Genomic DNA, 25,309 nt, shown 5'->3' with positions numbered 1-25,309 from the left:
CCACTGAAATTAAAGGCCCAGTAGGATTTACCACCATAGTGAAAACAAGTTAGGTAGTGTCTATCCTTTTGTACTGTTTTCTGATCCACATAAAGAAAGAGAGAGATGCAAGTTCTCAAAGTGATACACTTATGTTTGGAGCTTTGCAGATTATTTTGTTTTGAATTTTTGATTCTGAATTTGGTGTCTGAACTTCATCACTAGCATATCCAGACTTAGTAATAAAAATTTAGAAAGTCCCCAGGTTCTGCGTAAGTATCAAATGAAAGACATTAAAACCTCTTTGAAGATCCCCTAGCCTGATGCTCAGGTACCATTCTTCTGAACGATACTGCAGGAGGTGTTTGCAGTATGTGGTGTTCACCAGGACCAGTGCCCTGATGCTCGCACATTTCTGCTCCTTCTCCACATTTCCTGTGCCGGGGACTGTCAGACATTTTTAACCACAACCTGCAGTTAGAAATATATTTTACAGTGTGATCCAGAAAACATTTGCATGTGTGTAAAAGTTTGACAAAACAACATTCGCTCTCACTTCTCGTGATACATTCCATCTTGTAACCAAGTGCTAGATCACAACCCATGACATTGATTCAGCAGCTCATTAATGGGTCATGATCCAAGGTCTGAAAAATACTACTTCACATCTTGCTTGGTGAAATTTTACCCCCTTTCTCAAATAGTTACCATGTAGGCTTTGGCTACTGCTCTCCCTTTTTCACAGAACTTTAACTGAAATTTCTGATACCATGTAGGAACCAGAGCTAATTTAAGACTTGGAATAATTCTTGAATTGCAGTCAGATCACCTCCATTTAGATTTTATTAATCCAGCTTATATAACAGTTTCTATACCTTTTATTGATTTATTTTTTAAATTGTTTCTCTATTCAACATGTTTTCAATTAGTAATAATAATAATAACAATGGAGATTAATTGGGTACTTAATAGACTAAATGCTTGTTACAAGAAGTAATTTACTTGAAAATATTTTATGCTGATGGTTAGTGTAGACTTCAGCGCCCAGGACAGCCCACTGCTCTCATGGAAAATTCTCACTGGAGTGTTCAGCTATTATTTTATCAAAAAGAAAGTACTCCAGAGGCAGCTACAACAGATGCTTTTGTTATCTATATCTCTGTCAACCAGAGACTTTACTAATTAGCATAATGAATTCAGAAATAGGTTTTTATTGATGAAATTACTGACTTGTTGCCTTGCATTGTAAATGTAATAAATGGACCCTCATTGATATGTAGCCTGCCTTAAAACTTTAGAGACACACTTCCCACTTGCTAGAAGAATCTAACAAATCCCATGTCCTGAATATGCAATCCCCAGGGCTGTGCTGAAGGCCTGATCGCTACCAGTTTTGTGCTCAGCCTCTGTCGGGAGGCCCTGTAGTCGCCTGAGGCTGACTGTAAGGGTTACTGAATCCTGCTCTGAGAGACCCTCTCATGCAACATGCTAGTGAGAGCACTGGCAAGGTCAGAGCTGGGACTTTAGTTGACACTTTTACTGCTAATATATGTTAACCTAAAAATGCCTTTATCTGTGGCAGCTTGCTTTCATTCAAAGCTGCTGGCAAGCTGGTGGGAGTGGGGAGTACAGGTAATTTTCACCTACCCTTCAAATTTCTTCAGCAACTGTACTCTATCTGCTGGAAGAATCTGGAGCTTATGCATGACAAGCCTGGTGCAGGTCACGTTCCAACAGTCCCTTCCATGCACCAGCTCACCTCACTACCACAGTCACCCCCCCAAGGGAGGTGAGGTCCAGAGCGATAAACAACTTGCCCAAGTCACATGACCCCAAGTGGCAAAGCCAGAAGTCAAGCCAGGTCTGACTCTTAGCCACTGTGCCGAGCTGTAATGAGAGTTCTGGGGAAGGTCCTATGCTGTGAAACCCAGGCTCTTGTATCAGCCCTTGGTTGCTAACATGAAAAGTCTAGGCTAGATGATCTCTGGGATCCTTCTAGTTCTAACATTCAATAATTTTCTGATTTTGAAAGACTTAAGTGTTAGCTTTAGAATCTTGAGTCATTCAGAGGGACAGTGTAAGATCAGCATTTCCCAAAGGGTGGCCCTTAAAATTAGAGCAAATTGCTTCCAAAAAAACCCATTATGGGGCCTCATCTGAGGCCTACTGATTCAGAATTTTTAAGAATAAGACCCTGGAGCCTGATTGTAACACATCGCAAAAAAAAAGGGTATTATGCACACAAAAGTGTAAGAGCCACCATATTAGATCCATCCATAATCACCTCTCAGCTTCCAGAGAACCTAGCTCACCCACCCAGGTTCTTAGGCGAGCATTTGACCTAGCAGAACATTCGGTCAAACTTTGTGTAGGTGCTTAGTGATGATGGTGGGAACCAGTTTGCACCAACCAAGGTTGTTGCTTTTCTGTTTTTTGTGGTTTTTTTTAACTTTAGCCTAGCCATGGTGCACCCCACTTTTAAATACTTTTTTATCTCATCATTAGCCAAAATGAGATGCTTAGAACATAGAGGCTTATGACACACCACTAAGTACTATAAAAAGGTAAACAACAAACATTTTTTTTAAAGACTCAGTAGGCCTGGACTCTGATTTCCAGGAATCACCCACTTTATTCCATGGCCTCATGGTCATGTCTAGGAAGGATAAAAACCTGTACTGATTTTTCTAATCTGTAGCTGGAGTTCCCATATTTTTGCCTTCAGATGTTCTCTTGAGTCCTTTTTCTACCAGTCTGGTTAAACCACTGTGCTTGGATGTGGAAGTGTGCCAGTATTTCACAAGGTATAACCCGAGCAAAAGAAAACCATCCATTTCGTGCCCATCATACCAAGCACTCACTCCAAAAGAGGGGGCTTTCTTCCTTTAAGACCATGTCTTCCTGGCAAGCTGATGGTCAAATTTAAGCATATTTAAAAACAATTTCAGAATGCCTTACTATTTGAAAGTCATCCTTTTAAAAAAACCCATTATGAAAGGAAATATATATGATTTTCCCCCAAAGTCTCACAGTGTAATTGATACTGTAGAAAGATTAAAAAAACAACAACAACACACAAAATAGAATCACACTTTCCAGAAGTCAGTGCTCCAAAAGGGACAGCAGCCCAGGTAGAATCATAAGCACTTATCAAGAAGTTGTAAACAGATGGAGGCCAATGGAGGTTTGCACGGCATCCGAGGTAGAAGTTTCAGTTCCCGTGGCAGTCCTCAGCAGTCCCCATTCTCAAAAATTTTAGGAATGCTTCCGACCTCATCCTAGATGATTTCAGTGACAAAGCCCTTCCCTGCTCAGTCCTGTGGACTACCGCATTTGAACCCCGCAATACTGATTCATAATGCTATTCATAATAATAATGATAGCTATCATTTTGGAGATGCCGACTTTATGCCAGGCACTGTACTGGGTACCTGATGTGCACTGTCTCACTGAAACCTCCAAGTACCACTTGAGATAATTATTTTAACCTCATTTTGAGCAGATGTGGAAACTGAGGGTATTTGGGTCAGGTCACCCAATCACATAGCTGGTGGGTAGCACTGTCAGAATTGAAAACCAGGTCTCTGACATCAAAGTCCAGGTCCTTTCCATCACACCACCCAGTCCTCTAGAAACAGCTCCAGTGGTGCATCGTCTGCTGCTCTCTCGGTCTCAGGATTGGAGCAGGAACAAGAGCGGCCAAGGCTTACCTGCGGCAGCTTCACTGCAGCCGAGCTCACTCGCCGTTGCTACCCTACAGCTCAATGGCAAGGAGACAAAAAATCCCACATAGGGCTTCCCTGGTGGCGCAGTGGTTGAGAGTCCGCCTGCCGATGCAGGGGACACGGGTTCGTGCCCCGGTCTGGGAAGATCCCACATGCCGTGGAGCGGCTGGGCCCATGAGCCATGGCCGCTGAGCCTGCGCATCCGGAGCCTGTGCTCCGCAACGGGAGAGGCCACAGCAGTGAGAGGCCCGCGTACTGAAAAAAAAAAAAAACCCCACATATTATACAGCGGCACCTCAAACTATACACCGAATCCTTACCCCTGTGCATCTCTTAATGTCAATTTTTAGTGGTGGAAGCTTTTAATTCCGCAGTTTCATATTTCTTTCAAAATAAAAACCACCGTGTCATAGTTAGAAGGAGCTCTAAAGAGATTCATTTTACATGTTAATAATCAACTCACATGCCCGAAGCCAGATGCACCCCGTGCTTCTGAAAACAGGAAGTGAGGGGACCACATTCTGTTGTCCTGGAGCTTGTCCTTTCTGAGGAGGCCTTCGCCACATCCAGGAGGGCCGACCACAGCCCGTCTCCCGGGGCTCTCTGTTCATCCCTGCACCTGCTGTCAGTTGCAGAGGGGATTGTTTATTATTATTAATATTTAGAAAGGTTGCCTCTAGCGGTACTAAAATGTGCATCACAGAACAACAGTTGTTTACTGTGTTTGAAGTGAAGGATCTCACCCAGGAGAGCTCCTTCACTTGAAGTTTCTCTCTCTCCATCTCTACTTGCAAACAGAGATTGATGAATAAGAATTATTGTTTCAGAGTCGCATCTCTCACATTATTTATTTGGTTATAACTCTTCCCAGAAATTCCCTTAATTGAACCAGACACTATAAACCAGTTTGCATGGATTTGATGACAGCCAGCTCCATGCTTCTTTACAATAAACAATAAAGGACTCCACGGCTGCAGAATGAGGTGACACCCACTGCCTGCTTGTCCCCATCTATAGACCTATTCAAACAATTCCAGCCAGATATTAAAGTTAGCTGCCCATTTTTTAAAGCCATGCGGGACACAGTAGGTTTTTGACAAATTGCCTTGGAGGCAGGAGGAGATATAAAATTGGACATAGGGCTTCCCTGGTGGCACAGTGGTTAATAATCCACCTGCCAATGCAGGGGACACGGGTTCGAGCCCTGGTCCGGGAAGATCCCACATGCCACGGAGTAACTGAGCCCATACGCCACAACTACTGAGCCTGCACTCTAGAGCCCGCGAGCCACAACTACTGAAGACCAAGCACCTAGAGCCCGTGCTCCGCAACAAAAGAAGCCACCGCAATGAGAAGCCCGCGCACCACAATGAAGAGTAGCCTACGCTCACCACAGCTAGAGAAAGCCCGCAGGCAGCAAGAAAGACCCAACGCAGCCAAAATAAATAAATAAATAAATTTAAAATTGGACATAACTCAAAAGATTCCTGGGCCCCAGGACGCCAGCTTGTTTGGAATGTCACCTCCTGAAGCTGAGCACGCTCATGGTTTTGGAGCAGTGCCACTTCCCAGAGCTGCCTTTGCTTCAGGTTTGCTCTACGTACTAGTACCCTACTCTCTGTGCTAGTACTACTACCGTACTCTAGTACTGCTAGAGCAAGCTTTCTAAATATTAATAATAATGAAAACCAACTCCTCTGCAACTTACAGCGAGTGCAGAAATGTGCAGGAATAAACGGTGCCAGTGGAAAGATGCTTTGCCAACATCATTTGCTCAATTCATGCGTTCATCCAACAAGTGTTTATTTCATGCCTACTATGCACCAGGCACTGTGCTAGGCCCTAGAGTGGTACAGCAGTGAGCAAAACACGAAAAAGCACTCCCCCTTATCCAGCTTCCTTTCTAGTGGGTCCAACAGACAAACACTCAGACATATTGCACATCAGATGATGGGAAGTGTGTGGAGAAAAAGAAAACCAGAAAGGAGAATAAGGAGTGCCAAAGGGAGGTGGGGACATTTTAGGCTTAAAGGGGGCTTTGGGTCAAAGACCTGTAGGAAAGAGGGAGCAAGCCACGTGATATATAGAGGAAGGAGGCTCCAACCAGGGGTAAGAGCGAGGGCAAAGGACCTGAGGCCATGGTGTGCTCGGCAAGTTGGAGAAAGAGGAAGGGGCCAGCGTTCAGGGAGCAGAAGGGGTGAGAAGAGAGTTCTAGGAGGCGTGGTAAAAGGTCACGGGAGAGTGCCGGTGATACTGTGTGAGACCTTATCCACCCGTTGTGAGGACTCGCCTGCTATGCAGAAGGAGAGGGGTTTGAGTGAACAAGTCACAAGATTCAGCTCCCACTTTGGCTGCTATGTTGAGAAAGGACTGGGCCTGGCTGGGGGGAGGGGTGCAGCAGGGAGAAATAGGAAAGCCAGTTAAGAGCCTTTAATCCAGACGAAAGCTGGGGTGGTGTGGTTAAAGGTAATAGTGGAGTGGTGAGAAGCTTTGGATCCTGGTTGTATTTTGAATGCAGAACTACTGGGATTTGCTGACGAATTGGATTGGTATGTAAAAGAAGGAGGAATTAAAGGCGAATCCAAGGGGTTTGGCCTGAGGGGCTGGAAGGATGGAGTTGCCATTTACTAGACTGGATGAGAAACAGATTTTACTGGTGGAAGAGGGATGTGGGGAAGATCAAGAGTTCCATCTTGAACGTGTTAAGTTTGAAATGTCTTTTCCACATCCAGAGAAGAGTTGTCTTTGAGTCTAGATTCTGGTCTAGGCTGGAATTTTCAGCATATAGATGTTAGTTTAAGCTATCAGGCTCCATGAGATCACTAAAGAATGGGTAGACAGAGGAGAAAAGGGCTCCGAGCACTGGTCCCTGAGGCCCTCCAGGGGTTAAGGAGGCTACGAAATTACTTTGAGTGTAAAATGATAATGCAATTAGAAATCAGCCAGACATGTAGACGTCCAAACTGGCTAGCCTGTATTTTTCTCCCATATCACAAGGTTCAGGTGACGATTGAATAAGAAAGTAGATATAAAACCACTTTGAAACATTAAAAGGAAAAGGGTCTGGCATTCCTATGGCACCTACTACTTGCCAGGCACTGCATCAGGCACATGGGTTGCCTTATTATCTCATTGGATCTTCACAACAGCCCTGCACAATAGCTATTATTGATCCCATTGTCCAAGAAAACTGAGCCTCAGAGAGGTCAAGTAAATCACCCCAGTTTACACAGTGAGGAAAACCACAAAGCCAACACACAGTGGCCATCTGTCTACCTCCAGAAAGCCCCAGAAACCTCTAGAATCCTCTTGCTCTCCCTTATTACCAGACCAAGCTTCTCAGCCCAGCTCACACTGGAATCACCTGAGAGCTATGCAAAACTGTGCCGGGACCTTCCCCATACCTGTTTGCTCAGAATCTCTCAGGATAGACCCAGGTATCACAGTTTTTAAAAGCTACCCAGGTGATTCTAAAGAGCAGCTGCTGCTGAGAACCACGGCATCATGCTACTTCCTTTATTTGTACACATGCGTGCTCCACTGTGTTCCAGAAGGATCCAGGTGGGATTACAGCCACTCATTTGTTAATAAAACCGACCATTTGTGCTGATTTGTGAAAACCACAATTCTCTGTGTTGTGATTAGATATGTTAAACTGTTCAGAGTTTAAAGAAAACCAAGGGGATTAGAAAAACATCGTTATTTCCAGGAATGGCTTCCAGGGTTCTCTTATTTTCTTCCTCTGCCTAAAAGTCTTCTGAATGAGGTCTTCACTCCCCAATTTTTATATCACTGAAAACAAATGAGGGCAGAAGTAGGTTAGCGGGACAACATCTAGCCAAGTTAAACCACGGAAACGTGAGTCAGACTTTTATTATTTATTTATTTATTTATTTAAGTTGTGCTGTTGTTTCTATTTTTATTTTTTTCACTTTTTTAAACATCTTTATTGGAGTATAATTGCTTTACAATGGTGTGTTAGTTTCTGCTTGATAACAAAGTGAATCAGCTACACGTATACATATATCCCCATATCTCCTCCCTCTTGCATCTCCCTCCCATCCTTGCTATCCCACCCCTCTAGGTGGTCACAAAACACCAAGCTGATCTCCCTGTGCTGCTTCCCACTAGCTATCTATTTTACATTTGGTAGTATATATATGTCCATGCCACTCTCTCACTTCGTCCCAGCTTACCCTTCCCCCTCCCCGGGTCCTCAAGTCCATTCTCTACGTCTGCATCTTTATTCCTGTCCTGCCCTTAGGTTCTTCAGAAACTTTTTTTTTTGATTCCATATATATGTGTTAGCATATGGTATTTGTTTTTCTCTTTCTGACTTACTTCACTCTGTATGACAGACTCTACGTCCATCCACCTCACTACAAATAACTCAATTTCGTTACCTTTTTATGGCTGAGTAGTATTCCATTGTATATATGTGCCACATCTTCTTTATCCATTCATCTGTCGATGGACACTTAGGTTGCTTCCATGTCCTGGCTATTGTAAATAGTGCTGCAATGAACATTGTGGTACATAACTCTTTTTGAATGACGGTTTTCTCAGGGTATATGCCCAGTAGTGGGATTGCTGGGTCACCTGGTAGTTCTATTTTTAGTTTTTTAAGGAACCTCCATACTGTTCTCCATAGTGGCTGTATCAGTTTGTATTCCCACCAACAGTGCAATAGGGTTCCCTTTTCTCCACACCCTCTACAGCATTTGTTCTTTGTAGATTTTTTGAGGATGGCCATTATGACTGGTGTGAGATGATACCTCATTGTAGTTTTGATTTGCATTTCTCTAATGATTAATGATGTTGAGCATCCTTTCATGTGTTTGTTGGCAATCTGTGTATCTTCTTTGGAGAAATGTCTGTTTAGTTCTTCTGCCCATTTTTGAATGGGTTGCTTCTTTTTATGATATTGAGCTGCATGAGCTGCATGTAAATTTTGGAGATTAATCCTTTGTCAGTTGCTTCATTTGAAAATGTTTTCTCCCATTCTGAGGGTTGTCTTTTCGTCTTATGTTTTCCTTTGCTGTGCAAAAGCTTTCAAGTTTCATTGGGTCCCATTTGTTTATTTTTTATTTTATTTCCATTTCTCTAGGAGGTGGGTCAAAAAAGGATCTTGCTGTGATTTCTGTCATAGAGTGTTCTGCCTGTGTTTTCCTCTAAGAGTTTTATAGTGTCTGGCCTTACATTTAGGTCTTTAATCCATTTTGAGTTTATTTTTGTGCATGGTGTTAGGGAGTGTTCTAATTTCATCCTTTTACATGTAGCTATCCAGTTTTCCCAGCACCGCTTATTAAAGAGGCTGTCTTTTCTCCATTGTATATTCTTGCTTCCTTTATTAAAAATAAGGTGACCATATGTGCATGGGTTAATCTCTGGGCTTTTTATCCTGTTCTATTGATCTATATTTCTGTTTTGGAGCCAGTACCATACTGTCTTCATTACTGTAGCTTTGTAGTATAGTCTGAAGTCAGGGAGTCTGATTCCTCTAGCTCTGTTTTTCTTTCTCAAGATTGCTTTGGCTATTTGGCTCTTTTGTGTTTCCATACAAATTGTGAAATTTTTTGTTCTAGTTCTGTAAAAAATTCCATTGGTAGTTTGATAGGGATTGCATTTAATCTGTAGATTGCTTTGGGTAGTATAGCCATTTTCATAGTGTTGATTCTTCCAATCCAAGAACATGGTATATCTCTCCATCTGTTTGTATCATCTTTAATTTCTTTCATCACTGTCTTATAGTTTTCTGCATACAGGTCTTTTGTCTCCCTAGGTAGGTTTATTCCTAGGTATTTTATTCCTTTTTGTTGCAGTGGTAAATGGGAGTATTTCCTTAATCTCTCTTTCAGATTTTTCATCATTAGTGTATAGGAATGCAAGAGATTTCTGTGCATTCATTTTGTATCCTGCTACTTTACCAAATTCATTGGTTAGCTCTAGGAGTTTTCTGATAGCATCTTTAGGATTCTTTATGTATAGTATCATGTCATCTGCAAACAGTGACAGCTTTACTTCTTCTTATCTGATTTGGATTCCTTTTATTTCTTTTTCTTCTCTGATTGCTGTGGCTAAAACTTCTAAAACTATGTTGAATAAGGGTGGTGAGAGTGGGCAACCTTGTCTTCTTCCTGATCTTAGAGGAAATGGTTTCAGTTTTTCACCATTGAGAACAATGTTGGCTGTGGGTTTGTCATATATGGCCTTTATTATGTTGGGGTAAGTTTCCTCTATGCCTACTTTCTGGAGGGTTTTTATCATAAATGGGTGTTGAATTTTGTCAAAAGCTTTTTCTGCATCTATTGAGATGATCATATGGTTTTTATCCTTCAGTTTCTTTTGTTTGTTTGTTTGTTTGTTTGTTTTTTGCGGTATGCGGGCCTCTCACTGCTGTGGCCTCTCCCATTGTGGAGCACAGGCTCCGGACGCGCAGACTCAGTGGCCATGGCTCACGGGCCCAGCTGCTCCACGGCATGTGGGATCTTCCCGGACCGGGGCATGAGCCCATGTCCCCTGCATTGACAGGCGGACTCTCAACCACTGCACCACCAGGGAAGCCCAATCCTTCAGTTTCTTAATACCGTTTATCACATTGATTGATTTGCATATATTGAAGACTCCTTACATTCCTGGGATAAACCCCACTTGAGCATGGTTTATGATCCTTTTAATGTGCTGTTGGATTCTGTTTGCTAGTATTTTGTTGAAGATTTTTGCCTCTATGTTCATCAGTGATATTGGCCTGTATTTTCTCTCTTTGTGACATCTTTGTCTGGTTTTGGTATCAGGGTGATGGTGGCCTCGTAGAATGAGTTTGGGAGTGTTCATCCCTGTGCTATATTTTGGAAGAGTTTGAGAAGGATAGGTGTTAACTCTTCTCTAAATGTTTGATAGAATTCACCTGTGAAGCCATCTGGTCCTGGGCTTTTGTTTGTTGGAAGATTTTTAATCACATTCTCAACTTGAGTGCTTGTGATTGGTCTGTTTATATTTTCTTTTTCTTCCTGGTTCAGTCTTGGAGGCTTGTGCTTTTCTAAGAATTTGTCCATTTCTTCCAGGTTGTCCATTTTATTGGCATATAGTTTCTTGTAGTAATCTCTCATGATCCTTTGTATTTCTGCAGTGTCAGTTGTTACTTCTCCTTTTTCATTTCTAATTCCATTGATTTGAGTCTTCTCCCTTTTTTTCTTGATGAGTCTGGCTAATGGTTTATCGATTTTGTTTATCTTCTCAAAGAACCAGCTTTTAGTTTTATTGATCTTTGCTATTGTTTCCTTCATTCCTTTTTCATTTATTTCTAATCTGATCTTTATGATTTCTTTCCTTCTGCTAACTTTGGGGGTTTTTAGTTCTTCTTTCTCTAATTGCTTTAGGTGTAAGGTTAGTTTGTTTATTTGAGATATTTCTTGTTTCTTGAGGGAGGATTGTATTGCTATAAACTTCCCTCTTAGAACTGCTTTTGCTGCATCCCATAGGTTTTGAGTCATTGTGTTTTCATTGTCATTTGTGTCTAGGTATTTTTTGATTTCCTCTTTGATTTCTTCAGTGATCTCTTGGTTATTTAGTAGGGCACTGTTTAGCCTCCATGTGTTTGTATTTTTTTTAGATTTTTTCCTGTAATTGATATCTAGTCTCATAGCATTGTGGTCAGAAAAGATACTTGATACAATTTCAATTTTCTTAAATTTACCAAGCCTTGATTTGTGACCCAAGATATGATCTATCCTGGAGAATGTTCCATGAGCACTTGAGAAGAAAGTATATTCTGTTAGTCTGGGATGGAATGTCCTATAAATATCAATTAAGTCCATCTGTTTAATGTATCATTTAAAGGATGTGTTTCCTTATTTATTTTCATTTTGGATGATCTGTCCATTGGTGAAAGTGGGGTGTTACACTCCCCTACTATGATTGTGTTCCTGTCGATTTCCCCTTTTATGGCTGTTAGCATTTACCTTATGTATTGAGGTGCTCCTATGTTGGGTGCAAAAAGATTTACAATTGTTACATCTTCTTCTTGTATTGATTCCCTTGATCATTATGTAGTGTTCTTCTTTGTCTCTTTTAATAGTCTTTTTTTATAGTCTATTTTGTCTGATATGAGAATTGCTACTCCAGCTTTCTTTTGGTTTCCATTTGCATGGAATATCTTTTTCCATCCCCTCACTTTCAGTCTGTATGTGTCCCTAGGTCTGAAGTGGGTCTCTTGTAGACAACATATATATAGGTCTTGTTTCTGTATCCATTCAGCCAGTCTACATCTTTTGGTTGGAGCAGTTAATCCATTTACATTTAAGGTATTTATCGATATGTATGTTCCTATTACCATTTTCTTAATTGTTTGGGGTTTGTTATTGCAGGTCTTTTCCTTCTCTTGTGTTTCCTGCCTCGAGAAATTCCTTTAGCATTTGTCGTAAAGCTGGTTTGGTGGTGCTAAATTCTCTTAGCTTTTGCTTGCTTGTAAAGGTTTTAATTTCTCTGTCGAATCTGAATGAGATCCTTGCTGGGTAGAGTAATCTTGGTTGTAGGTTTTTGTCTTTCATCACTTTAAATATGTTCTGCCACTCCCTTCTGGCTTGCAGAGTTTCTACTGAAAGATCAGCTGTTAACCTTAAGGGGATTCCCTTGCGTGTTATTTGTTGTTTTTCCCTTGCTGCTTTTAATATTTTTTCTTTGTATTTAATTTTTGATAGTTTGATTAATATGTGTGTTTCTCCTTGGTTTTATCCTGTATGGAACTCTGTGCTTCCTGGACATGATTGACTATTTCCTTTCCCATATTAGGGAAGTTTTCAACTACAATCTGTTCAAATGTTTTCTCAGTCCCTTTCTTTTACTCTTTTTCTTCTGGGACCCCTATAATTTGAATGTTGATGTGTTTAATGTTGTCCCAGAGGTCTCTGTGACTATCCTAAATTCTTTTCATATTTTTTCTTTATTCTGCTCTGTGCTAGTTATTTCCACTATTTTATCTTCTCAGTAACTTATCCATTCTTCTGCCTCAGTTATTCTGCTATTGATTCCTTCTAGAGAAGTTTTAATTTCATTTTTTGTTTTTCATCATTGTTTGTTTGCTCTTTAGTTCTTGTTCCTTGTTAAACGTTTCTTGTATTTTCTCCATTCTATTTCTAAGATTTTGGATCATCTTTACTATCATTACTCTGAATTTTGTTTCAGGTAGACTTTCTATTTTTCTTCATTTGTTTGGTCTGGTGGTTTTTTATCTTGCTCCTTCATCTACTGTGGGTTTCTCTGTCTTCTCATTTTACTTAACTTACTGTGATTGGGGTCTCCTTTTCGCAGGCTGCAGTTCATAGTTCCTGTTGTTTTTGGTGTCTGCCCCCAGTGGCTAAAGTTGGTTCAGTGGGTTGTGTAGGCTTCCTGGTGGAGGGGACTAGTGCCTGTGTTCTGGAGAATGAGGCTGGATCTTATCTTTCTGGTGGGCAGGGCTGCATCCGGTGGTGTGTCTGTGACCTTATTATGATTTTAGGCAGCCTCTCTGCTAATGGGTGAGGTTGTGTTCCTGTCTTGCTAGTTGTTTGGCATAGGGTGTCCTGCACTGTAGCTTGCTGGTCACTGAGTGGAGATGGGTCTAGCATTGAGATGGAGATCTTGGGAGAGCTTTTGCCATTTGATATTACATGGGGCTGGGAGGTCTCTGGCAGACCAATGTCCTGAACTCAGCTCTCCCACCTCAGAGACACAGGCCTGACACCCAGCCGGAGCACCAAGACCCTGTTTTTCAGGCCTCAGAGGTTGGAAATTAAAATTCCATTTCTACTTACCTGTGAAACTGGTATAAAATTGTCTTGTTTTTCTGCCGGAGGTCTAGCCAAGGGGGTTGGTTGTTAGCCATCCCTGAGCTGCTGCTATTGCCTTTGTGTTCAGTGATTTGGAAATGCCCTAGTCTGTGTGGGTTCCCTGAACCCATCACTGGGACACTGAGAAAACTAAAGAGTTCTTATTTGCATATATTATTTAGTTGTACATCATTTTGGATGACTCCTTCTACAAAAAGGACAAGAATCTTTCCTTCCGTGTCTCATAAAGCAACAATAGAGGTTCTGATGGTGGAGTCACATCAAAGATAATATGGCGGGCTTCCCTGGTGGCGCAGTGGTTTAAGAATCCGCCTGCCAATGCACGGGGCACGGGTGCAAGCCCTGGTCTGGGAAAATCCCACATGCTGCGGAGCAACTAAGCCCACATGCCACAACTGCTGAGCCTGAGCTCTAGAGCCTGTGAGCCACAACTACTGAAGCCCATGCACCTAGAGCCCGTGCTCCACAACAAGAGAAGCCACCGCAATTAGAAGCTGGTGCACTGCAATGAAGAGTAGCCCCCGCTCACCGCAACTAGAGAAAGCCTGCACACAGCAACAAAGATCCAATGCAGCCAAAAATAAATAAATAAAATAAATAAATTTTTAAAAAAAGATAATATAGAAGTTTTCCATTACAGATGGAATGACACAATAAGAACAGGGAAGCAAATAAAATGTAAATCACTGGCAAGGGTAAGGCAGCCCAATCTGTGTATTAAAATACCTTGGAGAATTTGAGCAAAAGACCAGTCATTTAGATGGGAGTGAATGAGAGCAGGTCACATGATCCGTGACATCCTGTCCACCTTCCTAAGGGAATCTGCAGGAAGTAGACTCGCCAGCCTTTGGAACATTCCAGAATGGGTTTCAGGGGAAGTCCTAGAATAGCCAGCATTACGAGCAGAATGTAATTCTGGGGGCTGTGCAGACGTACCACCTGCTCCAACAGACCACACGTTAGTGGCCCTCACTCTGATGGACAGCAAGCCAAGCCATACCCATCAACCTGGAAGTAGGTGGCCTTTCTTTTTACCCATTCTAAAAGAGAGACAAAAGTTAGAATAACCCAAATGTTCACTGTATCCATTTTGCCCAACAGCTTTGCAGTGCTGCATTTCCTCACTGCCCTGTGCCATGATTCTGTGGTTGGGTGGAATTTGCTCTTCACCTAGCTTTGGCATGGTACTCTCCATCTTCTCTCCTTAGTCAATAAGAGCATAAGTTCCATGAAGGCGGGGTTGGGGGAGGGGTATTGGTTTACCCACTTATTCACTGCACCTAGAAGTGTATCTGAAGACTTACTACTTACCAGACATTGTGTATTGTTTCATTTACTGTTTATTAAGAAAAAAACCCTACAAAGTAGGTACATTTTACAGATGTGAAAACAGAGGTTCAATCACTTGCCTAACCAAAGTAACACATGTGGTAAGTGGTAAGCATGGGATTCCAACCCAGGGCTCTCTGTGTCTTGTATCAGGCTTCGTAACAGCTACCTGTACTGCCTTGTGTAGGCTACTGGACATAATAACTTATAAATTGCTGCATGAAACAACAGCTATATTACTGAAAATTAGCTTGCTTTAGGCAAATCCTAACTGAAAGCCTTTTCTAAACAAATTCCAAAACTGTTGGTGTACCTTATCATGGCACCATTTTGTGTTCTAGAAATGGCATTTAAGTACCCCTTTGTTTAGTAACTGAGATCAATCAGCACCAGTGAGTTTGACTTGCTGTGACTATTTGTCTCTGAAGAGAAAGTGTGTGTGTGTGTGTGTGTGTGTGTGTGTGTGTGTGTGTGTGTGTGCGTGGGGTCGGAAGGGGACCCAGACTGGCATTTAGTGATGCCTGAAAAGAGTGGCTATGTTCCTCTAACAGTGGCTGCCTTCTTCAATTACATTATGATTGGGGAGACCTTCTATCCCAATGACTCTTTTTTTTTTTTTTTGCGGTATGCGGGCCTCTCACTGTTGTGGCCTCCCCCGTTGCAGAGCACAGGCTCCGGACGCGCAGGCTCAGCGGCCATGGCTCACGGGCCCAGCCGCTCCGCGGCATATGGGATCCTCCCAGACCGGGGCACGAACCCGTATCCCCTGCATCGGCAGGCGGACTCTCAACCACTTGCGCCACCAGGGAGGCCCTATCCCAATGACTCTTAAAGGCAAACGTAGGCTTTTGAACTGAGAGATGCACTAAGAAGGAGGAGATAGAATTCAAATAACAACGGGTAAGATGTTTGGAGAGCACACTTATGGATGTTTCTAACTAAGAACCAACTAAACAGAAGTGGGAAATCTCCATGACGACTGAAGAGCTAAGCGGCTCGATGCTAGATGTGCCAGCAGCTCTCTCCAGAACTCAGTGGAACATCCGAGAAATAATTTAAATGGACAACAGTTCATGTGAATTCAAGCGAATGAACCTTTGAAAGACAGGAAATGATCCAGGTGATTGGCGTAGACTCTCTCTTAGCGAAGTGGGAACGTAAGTGACATAGTCAAGTTCAAAAACACAAAGGGTGTTTTTCAATATATTTCCTCTCCTACTCCACTATTCAATACTCATTTCAAAGTTTGTTTTCCACGGTCAGACCAGTTTCTTTCCTTCCTGCCATATTGTATATATTTTTCTCCTGTGAAAAACACCCCTCTCCCAGAGGGGTGTGTGAAGGATTCTCTTTTTAGTCCAGTAAAGCAACTAGTATTTGTTCTTGTCCTGTCTTTTTTGATGGGAAACATTGCTTTAGCACCTATTCTTAAATAATTAATCATTCATGTATTGAGTACCAGTCCTGTGCTTAAACACTGCAGGAGATTAAAAGAAAAATATAAGGCTTTGTCTATTTTCAGGGGCAAACAAGACCTACACAAAAGAAAATAATGGCACCATAAGCAAATGCTAAATTATGGAGTGCAACTAGGAAGAGAGGCTTCATTCTTCAAAAGAGGAAGAAATCAGTAGGGAGGCCACCTTCACCATGGAGAAAAATGTAAAGCTGAGCCCAAAACAACCCATAGGATTTAGTCACCCAGAGAGAAAGGACAAGATCGAGGCAGGGGCTCAACTTTTACTAAGACAAGAAAGTGCTAGGCCTGAGCCAGTGACAGCAATTGGCAACTGAGAGTTTGCTTTAATGGAGTTAACATAGGTTAGTGATTAAAAGTAAATAGACTGTGGTCTAATTCTGCCTCTACCACCTACTGGATGTGTGGTCTTAGGCAAGTCACATAACTGTTCTACCCCTCAGTTGCCTCATGTTTCAGTGGGGAAATTGCCACCTACTTCTTAGGGCTGTTTTAAGGATTAAGTGAGATAATGCAGGAAAAGCACTTGGCAGGCAGGAAGCACTTCCAAAATGGCGGTCGTTGCAATCGTTTTTTACTGACGTTGAAGGGGGTAGGGGATTTGATGAATGGGCACTGGAAAGTCATTGTAATTCTTGAGCAGGGTATTGGCTTTAATTAATGTGGGTCTTAGGAAGATTAATCTGGCTGTGGTTTGTAGGATTGATGAAGGGAAGAGTCTGAAGACAGGGGGTTATGTCAGGAGGCTGAAAGAGTCATTTGGCTTGATTTTATGAGGAACTGAATTAGGAAGGTGGCAGTGAAAACTGAGGGGGAAGGACAGTGCTCAATAGAGGAAAGAATTTCCAGAACTTGGTGACTTGATCCACAAGTAGAAAGACAAATGGGGTTAGTCAGAGATGATCCCCAAAGTCTGAGTTGTAGAAACTTGGTAAGCATGCACCAGGCTGGCACGCACTCTCCGGATGAAGGAAAGCCAAGGTGATTGGGGCAAGTGCTACAGAAAGTGGGCCCCAAGAAGGCAGGGGCCTTGTCTGTGTTATTTTCCTTATATCCTCAGCACCGGGAACAGTAAGTCACATACAGCAGAGGCCCAGAAAGTATTTTTTGAATGAATGAATGAATGAGTAAGTGGTGAGAGCATCATGCACCTACAAGTAAACTCTGAACAACGATATAAAGTAGATGGTGTTCATGTTGTGAGCAATAGAGCGGCCTTCCGTGAGAGGTATACAAAGGTCCATATTTAATTGAGGAAGAAAAATGTCTGTTTCTCAAGAAAAAATTTAAAAACTGTCCATCCAATAGAAAGTAGGAACTGTTGGAACACTGATACAAAGGGAATTTTCTAATTCAGAGAACATAAAATAAACATTTAAAATGGGGGGGCACCCCACTTGTTCTGGTATGTATTGTTTTATCCTTTCCATCCTGGGTGTAGGATAAAAGAAACCCCTTATTTGCTTGTTAGAAGAAGAAAGCTCTCACTTGAAGTTCTTAGTTGGCAGATGTCAGTTGAAAGCTCTGCTTATGGAATATGCCGCAGTGTCAAAGTCTGTTGGATAATTTTAGACGAGTGTGTCATGTGTGACATGGAAATATGGCATGCCATACATTAGTGATTTCCCAAGTGTTTGGAGCAGGTAGTAATGTGCTGGGAAAGTGCTCTTTATCTCTCCACACAGTGTACTTGTAGAGCAGTGGGGAAATGCTTTTGGTGGAAATTACTTTAGTCAGAAAAAGAATCCATTTACAATATGCGCCTTCTAACATCTTTCAGACAGTGCATTGTATTAAAGAGGCATTTTTTGATTAATGTTTTATAAACATTTTTCAGCATGACAGCTTAAAGTCCCTGTAAAATTGTAAATGTGCGCATGGTGTTCACTTCCATAAAGTCAAACGCTGTCTCATAAAGTCTAGTCGGATCCTGTCAACCACAGTGACAGAGAATCAGTACCTGGGAGCATTAAAATTAATTTGCTTCATTTATATTACTACAGTGATCGCAAGATGAAAAGAGTCCTATATTTAAATTTTACTTGAAAAAGAAAACTCTTTTGAGTAAGTTTGTTTGGTTTTTTGAAATTATTGCCCTTTTTTTCTCCCTAGTTAATGAATGGAGTGAAAATGGAGTGATAGTCTGCACAGTAACTTTATGATGGGCTCTGGAAAAGCACAAGTCCGATCCTTCAGGGCTCTTCCTCTGAGCACTCAGATGCTTAGAGATAAAGACAAAACAGTCACTGACCCTAAGAAGCTAACAGCTTAGTGAGGGAAACACACACACACACAAAGCAAGCAGCGTTAATAAATGCAGCAAACGCTAGGCTGAACCACGCCCCAGTTGGGTAAGCCTAGAGCAGAAAGGAGCCTTGAGATGTCAAGGATGTCTTCCCAGAGGAGGCGAGTTATAAACTGTGGGCTAAGGAATCGGGCAGGTCAAGAAGTGCGTGGCGAGCATCCTGGGCAAAAGGAACTCATGTGCAAAGACCGAGAGGTGAGACTTCTAGAGCCTAGAGCATGGTCATGGGCACGGGTTGGGGAGAGGAGGTGAGGGAGGGACACCACACTCTTCATGGCTGGAGCACAGAGAGAGCCCAGGGGAGCGTGGTGAGACGTAGAGAGATTTTGTACTCAGCCTGGTTGCAGACTGGAAAATACCCTGCAGAGGACAAGCCTGAAGGCAGAGAGATGGGTTTGGGGCGAGGGTGCGGGAGCGGGTGAGGGCTGACCGAGCCCTGAAGGAAGGTCACGGGGAGGCAGTGGGAGTGGTCACAGAGGGGCCGGTGAGTTACCTGAGTGAGGGTCCTCTCACATACCTCGCCCTTTAGTTAATCTGTGAAGTGAGTGCTAATTGAATGAACGATTGAGTGAATTGTTGAAAGGGTGGGTGAAGTGGATGAAAGGGTGGTGCATTACATGGGCTTCTGGAAAAAGACATAGCAATGCTCTCTGATTTGACTTGATGGTCAAGTTTTGCCAAATTCGTGGCCAGGTGACAGAAATTGCAGTGTGGTGAGCACAGTGGCCCTCACAGTCCCAGGACTCTCTCTATTGCATTTCCAGTGTTCGTCCTGATAGTGCTGGAAACACGGCAAAGATGCCCTAGAACAGAGATCGTAAACTCGCCGCTTCCAAACATCGCCAGGGTGGCCTGGACCACTTGGACGTGGAATCGTACAATAGTTACCTCCCCCTCCACCCCACCCCCCCACTTCTCCCAACTTCTCTTCCTACTCTGACCCTTGAGAAAATGAAAATGCACAGGGTGGAAGCTGCCAGGAGGGCGAACAGGGGGAAACTGAAGAAAAGCAGGGGAAAGACTGAGATATAAAGAAGAGATTGTGAAGAAACTAATAATTGAAAAGGAAAGTGGATAATTGAATGATCGAGAAGTAAGGTAGAGTTTCAGACAGAGGGAACAGAAAGGTTCCCAAAACAAATAGCTTGACTTGAATCTCTGGAGTCCCCCTCCCCTCATCTGGGGATTAGCCGGTGGTGAATCCACCCTGAGAGAGTGACAAGCAAAGACGCAGCAAAGGGACCTGGCCCCTAATCTCCGGAAGCTAAGTTTTTCTCTCTGATGTGGTTTTCAATCATATTTTTAACATTAGTCACTGAGAGTGGTGGTGATAGGAAATCTGATTAACAATTAACGAGAAGGTACTGCAGGCGCACAAAGTGATGAAGAGAAATCCCTACTTCATTCGACAGATGTCTACAGCAGCGGCCAGTCATGGGGGAGCCCTCTCTTTTCCAGGCGAAGTGGATGACTGGGATGTGCAGCCAAGTGAGAGAGGGCCTGTGTCTCCAGAGTGAGTCAGGCAAACATGCCACGCCACCAACATAGGGCACTAAAACAGTGTGGGAAAGCGGGGAGGGGACAGTGAGGAAATGAAGGAGTAATAAGTTCAGGAAGTAGCCGGAGCTGGAGGAACAAAGGAAGAAGTTGGGGTTCTCAGAACCTAGAAGACTGGAGAGGAAACAGGGGTCAGACCTTCAAGGAGGGGCACAATGGACTAGCCACTGGGGCCGAACCCCAGGCCCCTGCGCCTTCTCCAGCCTTCCTCTAGTGTCCAGGGGGCCGCCTGCTGACGAGGAGGAGCGATGTTTGCAGAGCCCCAGCCCGGTCTGTACAGAAGAGTGTGTTCAAAGATGATACGGAAGAGCTGAAGAACCAGCCCAGGACCAGAAGAGAACTTCATACAAAGTGATAGCAGGGTCCACAGAAGGTAGAAGTTCACTTGTGCACTGAAAGTTTCTTGAAGGCAGTGTCAGTCTGGGGTTCCCTTGCCACTATTGGGGTAGGCCTCGCGGTTACTGAGCTCCTTGCCGCTGTGAAATCACAGGAATACCCCGGCATGGGTAGCAGGGGACTGTGAGGTCTGCTGCCCCTGGAAGTGCTGCTGGGAGGGTTAGGGGCCCAAGGGGAGCGAGTTCCGAAAGGACTTCTGGACGAGAAAGCTCTTTGCATCCCAGGCCCTCTTCTGCTTCATGGAGCTGCCATGCCTGTGGCATGTGGAACTGAAGACTTCGGAGGCCTTGACCCTTACCTGACACAGAGAACTGGAAACCCAGGTGGCCTGGATTGCAGTAAAGACTCCACCACTTGGGAAAGTTTTCTAACCACTAATGAGGCGTTTCAGTCTCCTCATTAGTAAAATGGTGCAAACAGTAGGTTTCATCTACCACCGAGAATTGTTGTCTGTTCATATGGGAGAGCCCTTGACAGCACCTGGCATCTCGTAAGCACTCACTGCATACAAACCGTTATTATCATTATTACTGCTATCTTTTCATCACACTACAGTGAATTCATGTCGCTTCCATTAAGATACCTTGTAAACTTGCATATTGGAGCAGCAGCCCTGTGACCACATCTGTGAGCTTGCTTGAGCTTGCTGAAGAACAACCCAGAGCCTGCCTGAACTTAGCCAAGAAAGCGTAACTCAGGTGATTTAGCCCAGCAGCCATCGTCCTCGAATTTGGGGTCAGAAACCCCTGCTCTGACCATTTTTTAGAGACACATACTTCCATATTTCTATCATTTGCTCCCCTTAGCCCCACTATTACTTCACACCACCCCTGAGCTCCTTCGCATCATCCTTTTGGGCCAAATAACTTTTCCTGAAAACAGGAGTAGTATATGTTCAGGTCTTCTTCATTTCTCATTGTAGTAACTTTCTGGGACTATAATTTTTTTTTTTTTAGATTTTATTCTTTTTATTTATTTATTTATTTATTTATTGGCTGTGTTGGGTCTTTGTTGTGGCGTGTGGGCTATAGTTGTGGTGAATGGGGGCTACTCTTTTTTGCAGTGTGTGGGCGTCTTATTTTGGTGACTTCTCTTGTTGCAGAGCACAGGCTCTAGGCATGTGGGCTTCAATAGTTGTGGCACACGGGCTCAGTAGTTGTGGCTTGCAGGCTCTAGAGTGCAGGCTCGTAGTTGTGGCACATGGGCTTAGTTGTTCTGCAGCACGTGGGATCTTCCCGGACCAGGGCTCAAACCCGCGTCCCCTGCATTGGCAGGTGGATTCTTAACCACTGCACCACCAGGGAAGCTCTCTGGGACTATAATATTAAAAGCTGCTTTTCAACATCTAACACTGATCTAATTCAAACCCAATAAGTGGATTAAGCATATTACTTTTAAAAGAAAAACTCCTTTGTTCTTTATATTAGTGAGAAGACAGAAACTGTGCAAAAATCTAAATGCATACGCTTGAAGCTTTGAGAGAGACTTTGGGAAGAGTTAAGTGTTTGCAGTTTATGGCAATGATATGTGAGGCTATGAAAAAGAAAGCAGCCATGAAATACATTTTTGCATAAAGGCTTGAAATTTATTAGGAGGTAAAAATAATTGAAAAAGCAGAGCTTTCCTCACCGGGCTATCTTAAAACGTTATTTATGTGCCATCATTGTGTGTATTTAGGAGCCTGGGTCCTTTTCAGTGTTTGTTCTCAAAGAAACAAAAAGAAAGCTAAGCTGCTAAAACTATTCAGTTGAAAAACTGATGTACATACACAGCCGTACTGACAACTGGACCACATTAAAGCAATTGGTGATAATAGTCAAATAACCAGTGTCTGAATTCTGTTACAGAAGCTTAATAGTTACATATGTTAGGCAGCTGTTTACAAAATATGCACGCCTTGCCTTGGATATAACAGAGTGGTAGACTCAGAAGTAGTATTCATTTACTTGAGTTCCATTACAGCCTTCACTGTGGGGTTTAATATTCAGCACAGATTTTAGAATTCATCTGCCATATACAGTACTGCTTAAAGCGCTTTGAGATTCTTGGCCAAAAGAGAATGTGCAAAAGCCTTTATTAACGTCTATTTGGCTAAAGTACCCTCCTACTTATAGCCATATATACCATACTTTATCTTACCATATCCTTTCAGCCCCAAAGTGAACTTGGGGGCTGTGAAATGGTGCCAGGCAGGCTTCCCTAAAGACCAATAGAGTGTTTCACTACTAAGCAAGAAAAGATCCTTTTTTTTTTTTAAATTGTGATATAGTTGCTTTACAGTGTTGTGCAGAAAAGATCCATTTTTCACCTCTACCTTACTAGTATGCCTCAGCCTTCTCGAAGAAACTCTATTCCGAAATCTGAAAGAGAAATTAAGGAAACTCTCCCGTTTACCATTGCAACAAAAAGAATAAAACACCTAGGAATAAACTTTCCTAAGGAGACAAAAGACCTGTATGCAGAAAACTCTAAGACACTGATGAAAGAAATTAAAGATGATACCAACAGATGGAGAGATATACCATGTTCTTGGATTGGAAGAATCAATATTGTGAAAATGACTATACTACCCAAAGCAATCTGCAGATTCAATGCAATCCCTATCAAATTACCAATGGCCTTTTTTACGGAACTAGAACAAAAAATCTTAAAATTTGTATGGAGACACAAAAGACCCCGAATAGCCAAGGCAGCCTTGAGGGAATAAAACGGAGCTGGAGGTATCAGACTCCCTGACTTCAGACTATACTACAAAGCTACAGTAATCAAGACAATATGGTACTGGCACAAAAACAGAAGCATAGATCAATGGAACAAGATAAAAAACCCAGAGATAAACCCACGCACCTATGGTCAACTAATCTATGACAAAGGAGGCAAGATTATACAATGGAGAAAAGACAGTCTCTTCAATAAGTGGTGCTGGGAAAACTGGACAGCTACATGTAAAAGAATGAAATTAGAACACTCCCTAACACCATGCACAAAAATAAACTCAAAATGGGTTCGAGACCTAAATGTAAGACCAGACACTATAAAAGTCTTAGAGGAAAACATAGGAAGAACACTCTTTGACATAAATCACAGCCAGATCTTTTTTGATCCACCTGCTAGAGTAATGGAAATAAAAACAAAAATAAACAAATGGGACCTAATGAAACTTAAAAGCTTTTGCACAGCAGAGGAAACCGTAAACAAGACGAAAAGACAACCCTCAGAATGGGAGAAAATATTTGCAAATGAATTAATGGACAAAGGATTAATCTCAAAAATATATAAACAACTCATGCAGCTCAATATCAAAAAACAAACAACCCAATGCAAAAATGGGCAGAAAACCTAAATAGACATGTCTCCAAAGAAGACATACAGATAGCCAAGAAGCACATGAAAAGCTGCTCAACATCACTAATTATTAGAGAAATGCAAATCAAAACTGGTGTGAGGTATCACCTCACACCAGTTAGAATGGGCATCATCAGAAAATCTACAAACAACAAATGCTGGAGAGGGTGTGGAGAAAGGGGAACCCTCTTGCACTGTTGGTGGGAATGTAAATTGATAGAGCCACTATGGAGAACAGTATGGAGGTTCCTCAAAAAACTAAAAATAGAATTACCATATGATCCAGCAATCCCACTACTGGGCATATACCCAGAGAAAACCATAATTCAAAAAGACACATGCACCCCAGTGTTCATTGCAGCACTATTTACAATAGCCAGGTCATGGAAGCGACCTAAATGCCCATCGACAGACGAATGGATAAAGATGTGGTACATATATACAATGGAATATTACTCAACTATAAAAAGGAACGAAATTGGGTCATTTGTTGAGACGTGGATGGATCTAGAGACTGTCATACAGAGTGAAGTAAGTCAGAAAGAGAAAAACAAATATGGTATATTAACGCATATATGTGGAACCTAGCAAAATGGTACAGATGAACTGGTTTGCAGGGCAGAAATTGAGACACAGATGTAGAAAACAAACGTATGGACACCAAGGGGGGAAAGCGGCAGTGGGGTGTGGGTGGTGGTGTGATGAATTGGGTGATTGGGATTGACATGTATACACTGATGTGTATAAAATTGATGACTAATAAAGACCTGCTATATAAAAACATAAATAAAATAAAATTTAAAAATTAAAGAAAAAAGAAACTCTACTCCCCACTATCTTCTCTCCTCTCCTTGTTAGACAGGCTGCTAACTTGCAGTGAGAGTTACTGGTACCCTTGAACCGACCACCTTTTCAGTTTTAATCTGTTCTAGGTAGAGCTTGGAGGTTTACACAGTCAAAGGAATATGGAAGGATTTGGTGAGTCGTTCCAGACCTTCCCTTTTTAGTTCTGTGAATATACACAAGGGAAAGACGGTGCAATCCGAAGTCCAGTTTTAATGGCGTACGTCTTTAGTTTGATGACAGACTGAATTTGCCTCTAGGTTTTCTGTCTTCCTTGTTCCTCAGGGATTCCAATGCTGAAGATCGTGTTTGCAGGCCATGAGTACCTCTCTTTAATATCCGTCCCCTTGCTGATCTACCACCCGGTGCAGATCCTTCTGGGAAGTGTGTTGGTGCCAACAATAAGGTCTTGGATGGTGTCAAGGCAGAAGGTGAGACTCTAGAAGAATCTTATTTGGATCCAAGTCAGATTGAAATGCTATTTCTGAATCTTAGCTGTTCATATGCTTTAACTTTTGCACATATA

General features: G+C 42.4%; 1 protein-coding gene across 5 annotated transcripts in view; it reads left to right on the top strand.

Annotated features, from left to right (window-relative positions):
* The window catches only part of SLC10A7 (solute carrier family 10 member 7), a 253,553-nt gene that overhangs the window by 223,763 nt on the left and 4,481 nt on the right, over nt 1-25,309 (top strand). For all 5 annotated transcript variants that reach the window (XM_060116059.1, XM_060116040.1, XM_060116066.1 and 2 more), the window contains one exon: nt 25,069-25,214. In XM_060116059.1, the coding sequence (XP_059972042.1) occupies nt 25,069-25,214 (146 nt within the window). The remainder of the gene's footprint in view (nt 1-25,068; nt 25,215-25,309) is intronic.

The sequence above is a fragment of the Mesoplodon densirostris genome, chromosome 1 (assembly GCF_025265405.1).
Source record: "Mesoplodon densirostris isolate mMesDen1 chromosome 1, mMesDen1 primary haplotype, whole genome shotgun sequence".
Classification (NCBI taxonomy): domain Eukaryota; kingdom Metazoa; phylum Chordata; class Mammalia; order Artiodactyla; family Ziphiidae; genus Mesoplodon; species Mesoplodon densirostris.
Note: the sequence above shows the minus strand (reverse complement) of the source record. Positions and strands in the feature narration are given on the sequence as shown.